Below are 19,058 nucleotides of genomic sequence, written 5' to 3' on the forward strand. Positions count from 1 at the left end.
TATCAATACTGCAGGCTTCTTAAAGCTGCGATTTATGTAAAATATAAATATAACATTAATAGTTACATAAAATAACTCAAGTGTCTCTGCCCAAGATTTCTGCCACGACAGAGAACAAAAATAGTTCAAACAGTTATTCAGCCCACAAACCAGAACTGCTTTCAGATCTGGGAGCAGATTTACCTGGGAGTCATTAGTGAGGTCTGACACAACAAAGCAAATGGTTACCGAGGGCTCTGACAGCTCCTCCTGCTCATGAGCTGGGGCTGTGCAGCACTCAAGGGACTTGGCTCAGGCTGTGGGACCAAAATAGCCCAGTGCCAGGGAGGGGATGTAAAAAAGGAAAGAACGAGCCAGATGGCAGGGCCAAAGTGAAGGGGAAACCCCAAAGGCTTATAGGACATCATTGTGTAGATTCTGCTTTTACTCCCTTCTCAGTCAGGCCCCCATCTCACTGAAAAAGCAAAAAAAAATACAATGCTCTTGAAGTACAATAATTAAAATTTAATAGTGTGATTGGACCTACTCTAGTCAGTCAAAGATGATCAGGGCATCAGAGTTAATAATGGATAAATATGAGAAAGTCACATTTTTTCCTAAAAGGGTCATCTAAAAAGTTATCCAGCACAATCTTTAGACCTTTGTTTCCCTCCATAAAGCATGGTTTTAATGGAATGAATCCACGGCTTCCCCTGTCAGCCTCCGGCAGCATTCTTCCCTTGTCAGGAAGGGATCCTCACCTCTCCCTCTCAGCTTTGTTTTTGATGGATTTGTCTTGGCTGATGGCTTTGCTGTTCTCCATGGATATTTTAGCCTGGTTGGCACGCATCTCCTTGCTTTCCCTGGGCAAAAGCAAACACAGTCATTAATGCCTGAGGTGCAACGTTGTGAGGTTGGCTTCCTCTGCACTGGGGCTACTTTTCCCTTGAAGTATTAAGGAACAGGAAGGAACAAACAACACTCAAATTCCCTTCCTTACACAGTTTGAGCAGGCAACCAGAAATCTCCATTTATTCCAGAGAATATAGTTGGAAAGATGAGTTCAAAGCATTTTCACACTTTGAATATTGCAAAAGGGTATAAAATACTCTCTTTTCTCCCTATTATATGAGTTGTCCTAGTACAAGCTACTATCAAAAATGCAATTTGTCTTTTACAACTGCCTAAAAAAAGTATGAATCCTGCATTCAGAAGGTAACAGCAGTATCAACAGTAATAATGTTTGCTAGATGTGGTATGAGCTAACACTCTTCCTTTTAAAACTTCTCCTTTGGGCCTATGGGCCTGAAAAGAGGGGTTTAGGCCATGGGCAGGCTTGTGTTTGGTTTCTCCTACTGGCTCAGTGAACCTTTTAGCCTTTCCTGTGAAAAGAGAGAGCTTTTTAAAAATTTTTATTAAAGAGCCGTGGTGTCTTTTTTTTCCTTTTCTCTCCAAGAGTTCATGAGGTTGAACATTTCCTGGATACAGATTTACAAGCAGTGGTATCACAGCAAAAATTAGTCTGGGTTCTAAAAAAAATGATGTGTTGAAAACATATTTCACTCCAACAATCCTTTCTTGAAATGAAACCTTTTCTTTTCCTCGCTGAAATGGAAGTGATTTTCAAACACACTGTCTTAAGGGGAGTGCTGAAATAATTTATTTTGATTACTGTGCTGAAGGATATGAAAAAAGTCAGTGTAGGTGTTCAAACTGACTTAGCCTGTTTGCATCAGATACAAGTTTAGAGTGGAAGAAGTTAAGAGGATTAGAGGACTACTGTGCATCACTGATGATTTAGAAATGAGGCACTGGCCATGGAGGTGGCTGACAGGGCCAACACATCACGCTGTCTCCAGCAAAAACACTCTCCTCCCACAGGCAGTGGTGATTCCTGGAACTGGAAGAAGTGGATAAGCCAGGATGGTAAAGAAAAGAAAAAGAAAAAAGGATTCTGAAAAATGTGGCACTGCACGATTTAGCTGCTGATTCCCTACTGAGTCATAGTGACTGCACCTCTGAAATTTATACAAACATGTCTTTTGAAGGGATACTTAACTTCCAGCATGAAAGTCTATCCTTGGAATTTATATATATATTTAGATGACATCAAAGTGCATTAACATGTCATTTTCTGACACCAGTATTGTTTGAATAAATAGAAATCTCTTCTTCTATTAAAAAAACCCACCACACAATTTCTCTCTCTCTCTTCTCAGGTTATTTTATCTGGAGTACATAATGCTTGTGAATAACAGCCTCATGTCCCCAGTTTCTGACCTGCTGCAGGATCCCCACCTCCAGATCAGCCAAGGGAACTCAGTCTGGGGAGGCAGGGGGCTCAGCACTCCTGCAGCTCAACAAGCTTCAGGTTTTGAGCACTATCTGCTGCCTTCTGCTTTGTTTTTAAATGAGCCCAAAGCACAGACAGAAATTGCTTTTTGTGCTGCCATGGAGGGAAAGCACCTTTCCTACAGCAGGCATCATTGGAGATTATTGATCTGGCCTGCTGTGATATCCAGCTGATCAGCCAGCTCAGAGAGAGGGAAGTGGTGAGCACAGCCTGCTGAGAGCCTGCTCTGCTCCCACGCTGCCCTCACAGATCCCCCTGCTCCTGTGGACAGACCCGGATTGTCTCCTGGCCTCTAGAGATAAGGACATGTCCTCCTACACACAATATATTACAATAGAAAGTTTACAAATTATCAAGTGTGATGCCTCTTTGGGGCATTATTATTCACATTTCAATATTTCACAGTCCAAATTCTTCTGAAATATTCATAGATTCCGACACAGTCTTAAATTTGTTTGTAACAGCAAAGTCCCCTGTCTGCACGTAATTCCCAAATAAGCAGAAACACACTAAATTGCAATGAATAAAGCAGAAAGAATATTGAAGGCTTTTGCTCCTGGGACAGCTGAACAAAGAGGCTTCTTGATATTTATATGGATGTAAGTGATCAGATCTGGTTCTTAGTGCCTTTAAACACAGAGCAATACATGGACTGAACACAAATGATTTCTAATAAGAAAGCAAAACCCATTGCTAAGAATATAAGAATCATGTACAAGAAATGATAGAGGGATGCTTAAACAACACACAGACACAGAAATTCTAAACCCAAACAGTAAAATGGTAAGAAAAAAGCTTTTTTAAAATTTAAAATTTTGCCTTAGTGTATATATACTGGTAGGCTGAAAGGACAGCTTCTAGCAAAGCTAAGAGAACATGGAATTATGTATGGAAAAGGAAACAAAAAATTACTTTTACAGGCCATATATCAGTAAATCATCTTCCAAGCATTCTGATGAATTTCAAGGAGGATGAAAAAAAAGACTCAAAAAAAAAAAGAAAGTGACATGATTTCTGGGCTGATGCCACCAAGTATGACTTAGAGGTACAGAACCAAGGACTGCACCTTCCTCTGGCTAATAGTTTTTGAATGATGAATTTGTATAATAATTTAACAGTTTGTGGACTTGCTATTTGACTGGGTATGTTTTGCAGGACAGCCTGAAGAGATGGGTTAACACAGAGATTAACATAAAGATGAGCTCAGTACAAGCCTTTTGCTGGGACAATTCTCTGCTGGATGAGAAGCTTGCAGCTCCCAGCATGTGTTCTCTCTGACGCAGAGACACGCTGCTTTTTCACTCAGGAGTTTAAAAAATCATTCCAATTCCTTCTTCAAATGTCATTTGTTTCATTTCTTTCCCACCCCCCTCCACGATTTTTATGTGAAAGGTGCTGAAGACAATTACATACAAATCTACATATGAATATATATATTTTGTGTACACACATGTTTTATGTCCATATGCTTATAGGCTGCTTTGGATAAGAGAACACAGAATAAAAAATGATTCCTCTACTTACCATGATTTTTAGCACTGTGACTATAATGTGCATTTATTTGATTTCAAATAGTCAGGATGGTTAATTACAAAAGCATTAGGGTCATGTAGCGTCTTCTGTGTGATTATAGCAAAATATTGTATGAAGATAACACATCAGTCTAATGTAGCTTAGCCTGCAGCCTCTTTTGACCTCACTTCTCATGGATGTGTCTTACAGCCAGCAGTGCTATAAACACGAGTCCCCAAAGGATATTTCTGTATTTTATACTTCTTGGTTTTCAGCCTCCAAATTGAAGTTCCTGGGTAAAGTCAATGCAAACTACAAATGCTTCATCACCCCTGCTGCCTTTAAGGAGGTTCAGATGATCTAAATCAGCTAAGAAGCCCATTCCTACATCTACCTGTTGGAGGTTAGAATTTTCCTTTTTCTTTTTTCTTTCTCTCAGGGAATTTTGTCCCATTTGTTGCTAAGAGACGATAATGACCAAGTACCTAAGAGAAACAAAATAAATGGCCAAGGTGGGGGAAGGATGCAGGTGTACTCTCCTAGCTGAGGGGCTTTCTTCTGGAGGGCAGAGACAGAGGAGGATTTTGGCTGGGGGTGAGGCTGGGCTCAGCTCCTCTGGCAGGGGGGACGATGTGGTTGCTGTGGGGAGAATTCGCCACCACTGGGGGGTTCTGTCTGCTATGATATTCTCCTACTGCGAGCAAGGCTCTGCTCCTAAGAGCAGCTCTTGCACTGCTCTTGCACCTTATTGACACCCAACCTCACTGGAAGGGACCCTCACCATCTCAGGGGGAAATCCAGGACCCTGCGTCCCTTGGGAGCCTCTCTGAGGGAGCCTCTCCGGGCCGTGTTCGGAAGCCAGGCCGCGCCGTTCCTCTGCCCCTGCTCCAGGGGCTTTCTCTGCCCTGTAACCTCACACCCCGGCTCCTGCTGGAGCTGCAGAGTTTCTGCTGCATCTCCTGTGTCCCTCTGGGTCTGCTGGCCCTGCCCTCCCAGCCCCGCTCCGAGGTTCCCCTCAGCGCCGCCGCCGCCCAGCCCGGCCGCCATCGCCGCGTGAGGGAGACGCGGCCGAGCCACGGCGCCCCCTGCTGGAGCGGAGTCAGCGCCCCCGCCCGGCCGGCAGCCAGCAGCGCCCCTGGTGGCCGCGCCCGGAACTGCAGCGCAGGGAGAGCACCCGGGGCTGGGATCTGCTCTGGGGCTGCTGCTCTGTCTGTCTGTCTGTCTGTTTGTCTGTCTGTCTGTTACACACAGTAGATAACTGATGCTGCCTTTTCCCACAGCTCTGCCTGACAGCCCCGTGATTTCAGAGTTACAATAATTTGGCGGTAAATGGGGTCATATTTTCCATTCCGAGAGGTTCCCGCCTTCCCCAGCAGACACGTCTTACACCAGGACACTACCTAAACCTTGCATGGCTGTTTCTTCCACTTCTACCCTGCATTCACCCAGTGCCTTTGGAGCTATCAATGCAAAAAACTAAAGCATTACACAGAACAGACCTAAACCAAGCGCTCATTATCTGGCAGCACTGCCCTGCTCACCTGTCATGGGAGAATTTCAGCTGCTGGGTTTGCTGTTCGTGAGCATTAATGAGCAGTTTCTTCAGCAGTTCGCACTGCTGGTTCAAGTGCAAGTCACGGATTTCCTGCTCCTCGGCGCTGTGTGTGTTGATCATCTCAGACCACTCCTTGGTGTGCTGAGCCACGATCTCTTTGACCTGCAGGGAGGTAACACCAGCTCTGTTAGAGGCTCCAGACAGAGCAACTCCTCCTGCTGCTGAAGGTGATGCAAAGACAAGCATAAAACGGGTTCTAAAGAATATAGTAGAGAAAATGTATTGTATTTAAACATCTGTATAACTGTTAACTTAAGTAAAAACAAAGGGGGAAATATAGTAGAGGATATGTATTGTATTTGAATATCTGTATAGAAGCTTTGCCCCAGAGGTCCCGGTTGCCCTCAATGGGCTGCAGCTGTGATGTCCTTAATTGGGCTGCAGCTGTAACCGATGAAGATGACCAGGATAAAAGGGGGCAGGTAAGCTAGTCAGAGAGAGCCTTGGAGGAGCCCTGACCTGAGAGAGAGCAGCGTGCAGCAGAAGGAGTCTGTGAAGATCTGCAGCCATGAGAATACACCGGAGAGGTATGGACTCTAGAAATCTAATAACAATATGGGACTCTAGAAATAATAGAAGAACAACAAGTGGTGACCCTGACATGATAGTTAGCAGAACATAAGACAGCTGAGAGCTGTGGTGGCCAAGAGCTGCGGTGGTTGCTAGCAGAAGATAAGACAGCTGAGAGCTGTGGTGGCCAAGAGCTGCGACAACATAAGACAGCTGAGAGCTGTGGTGGCCATGAGAATACACCCAAGAGGTATAGACTTTAGAAATCTAATAACAACAATATGGGACTCTAGAAATAATAGAAGAACAACAAAAGAACACAGCTAAATTGTGAAAAATGAAGTTGCACAAATGAAGCTGCTTCACAGACAGCAAAGCCACTGAGAGCACTGTTGGGTGGGTATAAAAACGATGTAAACCAAACCCTACTATTAAGACTCTATTACCTAAAGTGCCCTGAATAGAGTGGCTGAATAAATAGGCTCTTCACTGTATTACCATTGTTTTAATACCTTCTCTAACATCAAGTGAATAATGAAACAGATTCAAGCTTTTGTTGCCAAGAAAAATATATGTATGGAAAGTACTGAACTTAACAATGGAAAAACCTAGTGAGCAGGATTTCTCTGAGGGCTTAAAGATAGCCTTTGATTTTGTGGAGACAGTTTCACAAACACAGAGCATTTACAGAGAAATCTGTATTTAGTACAACCTGAATCTGAAGATGGGCTACCTATCTTTGTTTTATAGTCATTAAGTCAGTAGGGAATCTGACAAGTATTCTTCTCTTGCTTATCTCCCAGGCCTCACAAGAATAATGAGATTAAAGTTTTGGAATGTTCCCAAGAGACAGTATTAAGAAGCCTAAATCACCAGAGTTGTTATTATAATATCTCACGCTTATTGATTTCAAAAAGAAGTTAATAGAAAGATATGTTTTAATAACCTTTAATGATTATCTTTAAGTATTTTGATATGCTATCCTACTTTTCCATAAATGGTATACAAAATGTGCCTCCCAATAAATCCACCTTAAGGTAATCATTTCGACTACAACCAATACCATCTGGATCATCTTCCACGAAAGGAAACTCGATCCTTTTAACAAAAATTGCCACCATTTTGCTTAGAAAGTGAGAGAATGGTGAGAAAATGAAAGTGAGAGAATTATGCAAACTCCAGCTAAATATCTTAGCTGGAGTTTGCATAACGAAGAACAGATTGTCGTGCATACAATGGTGAAGGTGAAAAAAGTGGAGATTTTATCAGCCCCAGTCTCCATTGTGCCCTGGAGAGGCTCCTCTGAAGGGCCTCTCACCTAAAGCTCATGTTGCCCAATAAAGAAGGGATCTAATGAAATAAAGAAGTGAGTAATTCTGTAAAGAGCAGGAGACTGCTACTACCTGAAAGCCAGATCTGCACTTAACTACTAAAGCTAAATGGTGGTCTCATATCAAAACAGGTAAAAGCAGCTGATGGAGAGCAACCTAGAGTTTTCTGCAGAAAACAACAAAAGCCTTTTGAGGCAGAAGTTGGTGTGACTAACACAAACCCAACTGATCAGGATGCTTAAGAGTCACTGTGCCTCCAGCAAAATGAGCCATGCTTCTTTCTGTGCCTGTGGGGAAGTGTACAACTAAGCCCAGAGCCTGTCAGCCATGAAATGATATGAAGGATGTGGTGCAGTTTGTGGGAGTAGTGTTTTTAATAAGGTGCTCATCAGCACTGCCTTCAGAGCCTGAAAAACATGAGGATTCAGTTTGAAAATGAGTACAAATGAATGCTTGGATGTTGTGAAGGAAGAAAAATGAATTTTTCAGAGGTTGAGGGGCAGACACTCCAGCTCACCCACAGCACCACCTAAGGCACTTCAGTTTGAGCCAAGCTCAGCCCACGCTCCTGGTACTGCTGATGGGAAAACGTGGGCAGGTCCAAAGCAGGATTTATCACTCTCACACTCTCTGGAAATGACCCTCTCACATCTCCAGGGCCTCAAGCACCAAGACACTTGAGTTAGGTTGTATGAATCTCCTCTCAACAGTGACCTCATCTGGCTTACCCACCCACAGGGGGACCTAGGACAGACTCAGGAAAGCTGAAAGTCATGGCTGAAGGGTTTAGGCAAACACATTCCTTATTTTCAATACAGAGTTTCCAGATGGAATCAGCTCCATCCACGATTTGAATTCAAAATGGTGCAGGTAGATCAGCCCAAAATGCTGGGTGTAATTTGGAGCACAGCAGCAAAGGGACTGTGCCTCAGAAAACTCCCACAGTCACAGAAATTGTCAGTATTTCCCAAAGACAAGTGCTGTTATGTGGCCCAGGCAGCAGGAGGCTGGGTGAGTGTTCACCACCACCACAGGCATTCAGTAAACAAACAAGAGTTTGCTTTTACTTAAGGCCTCCTTACACTGTAGAGAAAATGCAAAATGAACTTTGCACAAAAAGAGAAGCATGACAATAAACTAAAATAAATAAATTGTGAAACACATAGTGAAAGGCATGGTGGAAGTGAGTATTTTGTGACTTAATTGTAAAGAGTTTCCAAAGCCAGAACAAACACAGGAACAAAGACTCAAGGGCTCATTGCAAATGAATAATGAGATAATTAGTTTTAAATGGTGAATGTTATAAACCACAGAGGAGCCTGAAGGCAGGAATTCTGAATCTCAGGTACACTGATACCACAGGATCATATCATATTCATAGAATAATTGAGTCCAGCTCCCAAAGACAAACCCTGCAAAGTGACAGTGAGGAATACTTAGATAAAGTATTTAATCTAAGAAGGAGGCAATAATCAGAAGAACACCCTGCCTGTGTTTGTGGACAGATGTGCTGTGATGTGCTGCTAATTCCAGAAGCAGCAGGCAGTCTAAGAAGCAGGTACACCTCCTTGTAAAACAAACTTTCCTGTGAAGCTTGAAATGTGAAACTTTCAACTTTTATTCCATCTCCACCAAGGCAGAAGTCTCATTTCAGGTACAGCAAGATATAACCTGTGAGATGGATGCAAGGGATGTGCTAAACACCAGTCACAAGACTTTAAATACCCAATTTGACTCAGATTCTGAAGAACTTAAAACTCATGGCCATTAAATCATCTGAAATCCAGTTCTGCTGCAGATCTGTGATACACTTCAAAGTTCAGCTGTGGTAAATTCAGAGAGCATCCCTGCTTGTCTCCAATTTATTAGCAGGATAGCTGAAATGACTATTTAATTTTTACTGGGCTGTGCTCTTGTCCTACTTTCTGCTATTAAGGCAGTGTTGCTTGTCCTAAAGGATAGGAAAAACAACCATTAGCTTCCTTCTCTCCTTCCTGTTCTGCAGCCTGAGTTTGTAAGCCTGTCCTTTCATCTGTTCCTACACCGGGCCTAAGAGACTAATTAAAGTCCTGATAAGGAACCTTCTTCTGCACAGCATATATGCAAGAAGTTTGTTTAGTCACTAAGTTCAAGCAGGAATGATCTTTGAAGTAATCTTCCCTTTTTTTCTTTTCATCCTCTGCCCTCTTGATATTGGGACCTACTTTGCTAATGCAGGCAAGTAATTTGCATTTGCTAGGTTAATTGTGTGGGAAGTACACGCTGGGACCTTCAGATTTCATTTCAATATTTTATGTCAAACTCGGGCTGGATGTTTCCTCATGACAGGAGGAGCTTTGGAGATGAAAAGGTCTCTTTGGTGCTCAAGGTGTCTGCAGGCACAGAGCTGTGCTGGAGGACATGAGCTGTAATTAAAGATGAATTATGTTCGAATCTGATATATCAAAATTAGTGGGCCAAATGCTGAGAAATGCTGAACAACTGTTAATTAATCAAACTCCCACTATATCAGTGTAATGCATTCAGCATCTCAGAATTTAATCTAATTTAATTGCACCTACCTTCATCTAAGATAAGAGTTAATTTCCCTATGGTCTTGAGCACTATTTGCCAACCTGTTGCTTGCAAACTTTGAATGATCTCCAGGAATAATTCAAGGGGCCACATATAGCAGGTGAAACAAAAGAGGTTGGTGAATAATCTGGAGAATTTTGATGGAACTACAGTGAGCAGGACATTGAAAATCATTAGAGGAATCCTCAGAGGGGGATGACTTGCAGAGGAGTTCTTTGGGAATTATCCAATAATCAGAAGCTTGAAATTTCAAGTTTTATATTGAAGTCTTACATTTCAAATCTTACATTTAAGTCTCCTTTCAAAATGTCATCCTAAAACCTGGCATGGGAGTGGACAAAAAAATCAATCTTTTTTTTTTCAGGTATGGATTAAATTAAAGGGAACCATTTTGAAAGCAGGATTTTGAAAGGAACAGGGCTCAGAAACTGAATATATTCGTGGAAAGGGAGAACATGAGTCACATTTATTGGATTTGGAAGATTAATGAACATTTGGATGTTCCTTGTGTACAAATGACACCTAACTCCAGACTATGAGTGATTCAGGTGAGAGAGAGATCAGAGCAAATAGATTTCTGTGTAATGTAATTTCAAATGAGTTTTGCAACTCATGTCTGGATGATTGGGAGCCAGTGCTCCTCAGAGAGTTTGTTTCACTAAGAGAGGAATGAATTTTTTTGTTTTTTGACTTAACTTAAAATTTGCTTTTATTTAAGGAGAGGGTTCTGGACTTTTCATAGGGGAAGAAGAGAAGGCACGATAAAAATTAACTTGTTCTAGCCCCAAAGATGTGACTGTGTTTGTGTGTATTTTCTGTTCTTGTCCAATTCTTTTCACAGGCTTCAGCTTTTACTGGGGTCAGTCTCCAGTACTGCCCTCCCTCCAGCTGATTTTGTACATGGGTGAGCTCCTGGTGTCCCTGGCACCCCTAGTCTGCTTGCAAAGCTGTCAGCAGGTCCTGGATAAGCCTTCCAAAGGGACAGGAAGCCTGTGCACACAGCAGGGGGACAGAAGGACAGAGGAAACAGCTCTGAGCAGCTCCAGGGGAGCCAGGAGTTGGGAACAGCTTTTCCAAATCCGCTGAGGCTGAGTCCCAGGGCACTGTTATTCCCCAGGACCTTGGAAAAAACCAAGCAACAAAGCCATGGGAAAAAACCAAAACGAAACAACACTAGAAAGGAGAAGGCACTAGAAATAAGAACACTAGAAATAAGAAGGCATTTGGTTCAAGAGCAGCTTGGGCTCCTCATTCCCTAAGAAACTGAATGCCAAGGCAACAATGATGGAAAATGAAATAGAGACTTCTTTATGTATGTATTTTGGGAATGTGTTTAGCATCCAAATTTCATATAACACATATTCTCTTTGTTTAACTAGAGCTGACACAAATGACCAGTTTCACTTCACGAGGCATGAATATATTACTTTCTTCAAAAATTTCAAAACAGCAGGAAATTATGTTGCTTTAAAAAAATTTTTAAGAAACACTTTTAGACACTCAATTACTCCCATTCTTTTCAATGTGTTATTATTGCTGAAAATTATTCATATGCTTCCAAGAAAATTAACTACCACTTGGGTCTCAAAATCTCTCTTCCAGAAGTTGCATGTGTTAAAATTGGCTGTTTGCTTACCTTAGATTTGTGATCTGATGTTAGTGTCTGAATTTTAATTTCCGTTTCTTTCTTCAATTCAACGCAATTACTTCCTCTAAAAAAAAAAAAAAAGAAAAATTGCAAATGTGTGCCACAAGTTAAACATCTCCCCATTCAGTCAGCACTTACTAATTAAAATGTTAATCAAAGTTGAAGTGCTGCACCGTATTGGAATGAAATTATTTCTTCTGGCAATCCATTCACAACTTCCAAAATATTGTTGTATTAATGATCAGTCAATTCAAACACCACATGATTAATTCTAGATTGGCCCAGTAATTATTCTGTTGCTGAGGATGTGTCAGGCATCTCCATTTATGACACTTTGTTCCTTTTCCAGGCTTATAATACATTGCCAAGAGAAACCAGTTTCTGCCTGAAAACTTACAGGCCTATCCTTGCCATGATTTCAGACTCTGTTTTTAAAGTAATTTGGTTACTTACATTTAGTTTGAGGCAGAGAAAACCATACAATCTCAATAATTACCTCCCAGGGTGATGTGGGTGCACTAAATCTGGACACCTACAGAAAGTGTAGGTGTCCCTCTGTGAGAATAACTGAATGCAAAGGAGAGGCCTGAATTATTACTGGAATAAAACAGCATTTTGAGAGAAGTCTGTTTGGACACCGCTGTAACATTTCTGAGTTGGATCACCACTGCTGCAGAGTGATGCAGCTCTGTGTCTGGACAGGGACATGTTCATTTATCAGCTGCAGCTGGCCCTGGTAATGATGGTCATTGCTGACTGCAGCCACATTAATCCATGTTTGCTCCAGAAGAGGAGATTTACTAAACTCTTAACAAGTTTAAATCCTATTTTCATATCAAAGTATGGCTAAACTTATGGAAATTAGCAGAAAATTTTATCATCAAACAGTACCAGGAAAGCCCTTACTGAAAATAGTGTGTCTTGTTTTCCCAAGGGCCACCAGTCATTTATTTTCTACGCAGAGCAAGGGAAATTTTGTCGGTATTTCTAACACTGATTTGACACTTTGGAAGCAATCTAAAGTCATAGAGAGAGGTTCTGGCCACTGTTACCTGTGCCTGAAAAGCCCAGCAGCTGAAAGGGAAGTGTCTCTGATAACACTGGGATCAGGGTGTGGCTGCCATGGAATGTTTGGTTTGGTGATCAGTATGAAGACACTGATTCTGAGGTGTGAATCAGACATACTTCATCCCAAAACAGCCTCATTGGTTCAATCACTGGACTCTTAGAATCCCAGCCATCCAAACCAGCAGCTGATCCTGCCTCTGGAAACAGCTTTCATCCTGTGCCAAGGCAGCTCCCAGCCCGTTTGGAGCCTGGGAATAATGGAAAGTGGGATTGTCCCCAGCTGGGGTGGCACAGCCCATGGCTGAACCACAGAGTCACAGCTGGGGACAGACAGCAAGGGCCAGCCCAATCCAGGGTCACCTACCAAGCCCACACACACACACACACACACACTTGGATTTCTGGGCAGTCCAATCAACCAGAAGGATCTTTATGTGCCCTGACTCCAGTTCAGAGTGGGAACACAACCATACCTCTTCCCATATGCCCCTCTGGGATTTGTAAGCATTTCAAGTGCATGACAGAAATAGCACAGGCAGCAAAATCCTGTCCATCTGTCAGTGAATTAGCATGCGATTAAAAAAATCCTACTTTGCTGAACAATATGCAGTTGGCATTTGTCACACCATGTGGCAGAAATGGACCATAAAAAAAGTGCACAACAAGATCAAAAGAGAAAGCTGTCTTTACACCTATCAAAGGCCTTTTTATCAGGAAATAATCTGACAATTTCAATATGAATGCCTTGAAAACATGTTCTACAAGTTCTCTTACAACTTTTATTCCTTGCAAATGCTCCAGAATGATAGCCAAGGAAATGGAGCATGTCCTGTACCCACTGAACCCAGGACTCGGGATTCATCAGATCATTTAAGCTGAATAAAATGTCTAAGTGTCAGCCAGTTCATTCACTTTTAAGCATGTCCTTTAATACTCTGCACAGCTGGGCTGGGCATAAGTACCTTTCAGGATGGGCTTTCAGGGCTCACCCTGGAGAAAGCCCTCAAAATATTTTGCTGTGGCATTAAAAAGTGTTTTCACAGCAAGTCTGTACTGATTCTGATTTGGCTGTTCATCAGATGCACACAGTTAGTGTTGTAAAACTGAAAGAGCTGCCAGGTGACTGGGAGCTCTGGAGTCCATGGAAGCATGGAACTGGGGTAAGGAACAGTGTCTGGCCTTGCACTGGAGCTTCTTCTGGAGTGGTCATCTCCAGTTTTACTTTTAACTCATAATATGAAACTAGCATAAAGGCTTTGGTGTCCATGCATTATAAAATTAAGAAAAGATGCTGCAGGCAGCCAATGAAGTCACCTCCAACTGTGAATCAAATTGTGGACTGCTCTGACACTTGTCCCCTTTTGGGGTGATCTGGAGAGCATTGTTCTCCAGGATTTCCCCATATTTATTGCACAGACACAGCCACTTCCACCTTGAACTTCCTGGCACACCTTCCTTGGCTGTTTTGGCTGGACAGGCAGAGGCACTGGCTCCTTCCCAGGCCAACAGGAACACTGAGATTCTTAAATACCAGAGCTCAGGAAAACCTTTCTGCCCCCACAGTAATTATGGTGCAAGGCCCAGAGCTCACTTCTCTGCCACTGTAGGAAATAACCTGACTGTAACCAAAAATCCAGCTGTATCAGTAACCTTCTGTGTTATATTCAATGAGATTGAATCAAAGCCACATTAAATTAATCAATCCTGCAGCTGTCCCCTCTCTGCTTGGAGAAGTAGTGATTTTCTGGAAGAAACTCCATAGATTATAAGTATTTGTGTGCTTACAGCTCTCCTGTCTTGAACAAAAAAAGTACAGCATGAACTGTGAGCTTTCAATAATTCAGTGAGGAGAATTCTCCTTACCTTGTTTACTTCTGACAGTCCTGCTTCTGTTCCTTTGGCAGTTTACAACATGTGCACTCAAGACCCCTCCACCATTCCAAGTGATTTATAGAAAAAGCATTCTTGGAGGAATCCAGTGCCAAACAGGCATCTATGTTCAGTATTCAGTGAGGGAGCTGCTGCCAGCTGTTGTTGCCAGCTGACAACAATATGAAATTAGGAGCAACTGTTAGCATAGCTGGGTATGGAACTCAAGTAATTCCTGCTGTCTCAATGAAATTCCAGTGACACAGGGAAAGGTGGAGAGCAGAAACTGCTGCCAGGGCAGCAGCAAGGCAGCAGCAGGTCCTGCCACTGAGCTCCAAATTAGAATTAGGAATTCTAGTGAAGTCATCAGCATCTTCCAGAACCTTTCTGGGACAAACAGGAGACTCACACAGATAATGTCCCATCAGCTTGTGCAAGTCAAAACAACTCCACCCCAGGCAAAGGGGTAAGACTCATTTATCTCTGCTGAGGATCTGTAAGTTTTTTGTCAAAAAGAAACTTCAACTCAACAGCACAGCAAGAATCTATTATTCTCAAACATTCAGGATTTAAAAGCCAGTTTTTCCCCTAAAATCCAAACATTGCCACTTTCTGGTGACTAGAGCTGTTGAGGACCTGAGTGTGCTCTCACTGAACACAACAGTGACATTGCCTGGGGGAGTGCATGAGATCACCCAGAACACAGAAATAAAATTAGAGGCAAATCCTTTGCTTTCAGTTTTAAAATGCTGACAGCAGAAGACTGGAGAAAGGCAGAGTGAGTCCAGCATTTATGAACCATTGCTAGAGCTCATTCTCAGGCTGAAGTATGATGCTGCTTCAAGCTGCCATGCCCTTTTTTATGAACACTTTATTACAGACCACAATAGCATAAGAGATCAAACCTATTTTAAATCTAAAGAAAAAATAATTAAAAAAAAAATCTTACCCCTTCTTCTTGATTGCCTTCTCCAACATTTTCTCATATGACACCTTTTCTTTGTCGTACTGGGCCACTATTTTGTCAATCTGTGTGCAGTGCAGCTTCTGCATGGCACTGTGCTCCTGGAAAACAGCAGGGCCCTACCATTAGGTCACTGGATATTTGATGGGCAATTTCCTTACAGCCTAGGAAATATCAGTGTACAAATGGCCAGTGCTGACAATGGAAGGGTGAGCCTTGGGTGTTGGCATGGGTCACACAAGGTGCACCCAGCCTCAGGCACACGCACAAAGGGCTGCCCAAGGGGAAGGGTGCTCCCTGCAGCACATTTCAGTGCATGTAAAACATACCTGCCTGTCTTGGGACTCCAGCTACCATCCCTAAGTCTTCCCCTAAAATTGAATTAGGAACTGCCTGTCCTAGTGAGCAACTGCCTAAAATGAGGCTCAGAGAACTCTGATTGATCATACCTTGGCATGCTTCTTCTTTAAGGCATTCAGCTCTTTCTGCTGTTTCTTTAAATGCTTTATATAAGCCTGAAAAAGGAGAAGATGGATCAATTCTTCTGTGGTTAAATATTGAATTTAACCAGGTAAAATCCTGGCTACTTAAAACAAAAATTAGGAGCACCTCCTGAGAAGCTTGTGTCAATACTTACCTTCATTTGCTTTAAATCTTCTATCTTCACTTGAGGAATAAGGTCTATACCTGGGAAGGTATTGATACAGTTTATCTAAAACTTTATACATACTACTATATCTCATATTCAAAATTTGAGTTTTACCACAGCAACCTACATTTAACTTAACAATTAATTAAGTAATGTTTTTCACCACATGAAAAAAATAATCACAGGTTAATGAGAAAATTATTCATCAAGATCTAGCTAAAATACAGTAATTTCCTTTTCCCATGGACTCTTCAATCAATTGCCTTGTGGAAAAAGAATTGAATCAATGAGTGTATTTTAATCTCTTAGGGTTCTGGACTGAAGTGCCAAAACACAGCAATCTAAGAATTGAAAAAGGTCATTTTTGCAAACACAGCAAACCATTTATGAATATTAAAACACCTTCAGAATTTTGGTCCCTAGCTGGAGATTGCTCTGGCACCACTTCTTGCAGAGGGAAGTTTCTTTTGTAGGGCTCTACATGACTACAAAACTGGGGCTAGGTGTGCTTCTCCTCGGGTTAAAACACAGGAGGGAAAATCAACTTGCACCCTGTGTGGTAACAGAAATAAAATTTGCACATTGCTTAATAGCAGGCATTGGGAGAAGGAGCAGAAGTGTGCTCCAAGACTAAAGGAGAGTTAAAAAATGAAGGAGAAACAGAAAACCAAAAGAAGTGAAAATTCTGATGAAATTTCAATCACACAAGACTAACAGTACTGTGTAGAATGAAAATGAAATTAATGAAAACGTTTTGGTCACTTTAACTGCAATGCAAACAAAACCTGATCTCATTTAATGTTTATACTTTAATAAATGCTTTGTGACATATTAAGGGCTTTTTGAAAACTACTAAGCACATGCTACATGTAAGTGTTAATAAAAATGTCACTACAATGCCATGAGAGTTGTAATTTTCAGGTTTTCCGGAGGTTTCACACAGAAATGTTGGCCTGTGTATAAATACACTGCAAACATATTTAGTTAACTGCTCTTAATAATGTCTATGGACTGTAAGATTTCCCTTGCCTTGAAAAGGACTTTCTGGCTTTTAAGGTGAATTTAACTGGAAAATGCTCAGACACTGGAAAAGGAAAAAAAAAGTGGGGGGGAGGAGAGGTAGGCAATCTCCTTAGGGAATATGAATATTTTCTTTTCTTAGGAGCATAAGACTCTGCTCAAGTGTATGGTATCAACATTAGTCTAGCAAATGAGACAGGAGCAGATGCAGGCACAGATAGAGGCTGAAGTTTTCAAAACCACAAGTGATTTGACTCTTACTGAAAATCTGGGACCAAAAAACCCCACATTCTTGTGAATTTGAAAGCCTTCCCCATTTTGCTGCTCAAGTAATTTCTAACAGCAAGATGAGCTGTGTATTTTAATAGTGGTAGAATTATTCAGATCCTAGTAAATCACAGAGATAAGAAACACAAAATAAGGATCATTACATGGGACATAGAAATGAGCAGCTCCATTTTAACATGCAAGAATAGGGATGAAAAATGCAGTCAGGAGAGTGTTAGGCACTGAGACCTCAGGCCTGCATCAGGCTGCTGGGCTTCTAAGCAGGCTTCCTCAGGATTTTATTTAAAGCATTTACTGCATAGAACCACTACATTCTGTACCACAGAACATTTCCTCAGCTGTCCAGGTCTGGCTCCATGGCCAGCAGGGATCTGTTGTCAACCCCAGCAAATTTCAAGCTTGATTAATGCACACTAACAATAACACTCGTGCACCTTGGTCATGACACATGAAATGTAAATGCCTCACTGCATGGAGTGACCTGGGGGTCACACCAGGGAAGAACTTCTGAAGGAGTTCAGGTGCCTTTGATTCACTGCCAAGTGACTCCAGAGAAATGGCACTTGGGTTCTCAGGAGATCCCTTCCCCAGAGTGTACCCAGCCATGTGGGCTTAAATATGAGACCAAGAGCCCTCTGTGCTCCTCTTCCCTCCTGGCAATACCCTTGGGCCAAGCTGGATGAGTGAGAGAGCCACATCCTAATTCTTGTGGCCCACCCACAGAAATATTTATTGTCTTTCATTCAGCTGTACAAATTTGCTTCTCACTTAATCTTCATTACCTGTGATGATATGGGAGAAACAAATAATCCCATTTGACTGTATAAAATGACTTTGTAGAGTGAATGGTGAAGAGTTAGGAAAAAATACTTACTCACTTATAAATGAGCACATCTAAATTTTTTTCCCCAATAAACATGCCATTTCCATAATCACTATTCAGAGTAAAACCACACTGTGAAAACATTTCTAATTGTTGGGAAATCTCTACAGATTCCACTGAATTCTAAATACCTTTAATTACTTAACTCTGCAACCCTGCCAAGGGATTTGTGAGGGGAGAAAAAAAGCAGAAGAGTTTCTGTGGACTATGCCAGATAATAGTCACTCCTATTGGCACTCCTCCAGGAATCCTTACTAGTAAACCATTCCCAGAGCCATGCAGGTTATGTGTACCATACACAGATAAAATAAACCCCTAGCTGCTTACCAGAGGTGTGCAGCTACACCAAGAGGCACTTTGTGAAATAAATGCCTTTACACGGGCATTTCAGCAACACAGTGCATTCATTTGCAGTGAGCCAGAGACAGCTCCCAATGGCAGGGTGCTAAGAACGAGTGCAACCCCAGCATGAAAGCTGACCGTGAGTGCTGCTGGGAGGCTCTGTGGCCCCTCAGGGCACAGGAGGACCTGGGTACCTTTCTTGGCGTCGGTGCCAGAGCCCAGGCCCGCGGTGGTGCTGGGCCGCAGCTCGGAGCTGCTCTGAGGAGTCACAGTGGCTTTGGGATTGTTGGCCTTCCCTTTCCTGTCGTTCTTGGAAGTGTCATTTGGTACATCAGCTATGTCACTCTGAAAGAGACATCAGAACACACTGACTGTTCTTTTGCCTTTTTTTGTAGTGTAAAAAGCTGGGAACATTTCTGAGTGGCTTACTTTAAACATAATGAAATTGCAGTA

The 19,058-nt window shown here is 42.1% G+C and overlaps 1 protein-coding gene across 8 annotated transcripts in view; it reads right to left on the minus strand.

The window, feature by feature from the left end:
• PLCB4 (phospholipase C beta 4) overlaps window positions 1–19,058 on the minus strand; it is a 177,219-nt gene that overhangs the window by 7,599 nt on the left and 150,562 nt on the right. For all 8 annotated transcript variants that reach the window (XM_036380089.2, XM_036380084.2, XM_036380092.2 and 5 more), the window contains 7 exons: window positions 18,800–18,950; window positions 16,061–16,110; window positions 15,873–15,938; window positions 15,409–15,524; window positions 11,511–11,586; window positions 5,386–5,561; window positions 741–842 (listed from right to left, as the gene is read on the minus strand). In XM_036380089.2, coding sequence (XP_036235982.1) covers window positions 741–842; window positions 5,386–5,561; window positions 11,511–11,586; window positions 15,409–15,524; window positions 15,873–15,938; window positions 16,061–16,110; window positions 18,800–18,950 — 737 coding nt within the window. The remainder of the gene's footprint in view (window positions 1–740; window positions 843–5,385; window positions 5,562–11,510; window positions 11,587–15,408; window positions 15,525–15,872; window positions 15,939–16,060; window positions 16,111–18,799; window positions 18,951–19,058) is intronic.

The sequence above is a fragment of the Molothrus ater genome, chromosome 3 (genome assembly GCF_012460135.2).
Source record: "Molothrus ater isolate BHLD 08-10-18 breed brown headed cowbird chromosome 3, BPBGC_Mater_1.1, whole genome shotgun sequence".
Taxonomy (NCBI): Eukaryota; Metazoa; Chordata; class Aves; order Passeriformes; family Icteridae; genus Molothrus; species Molothrus ater.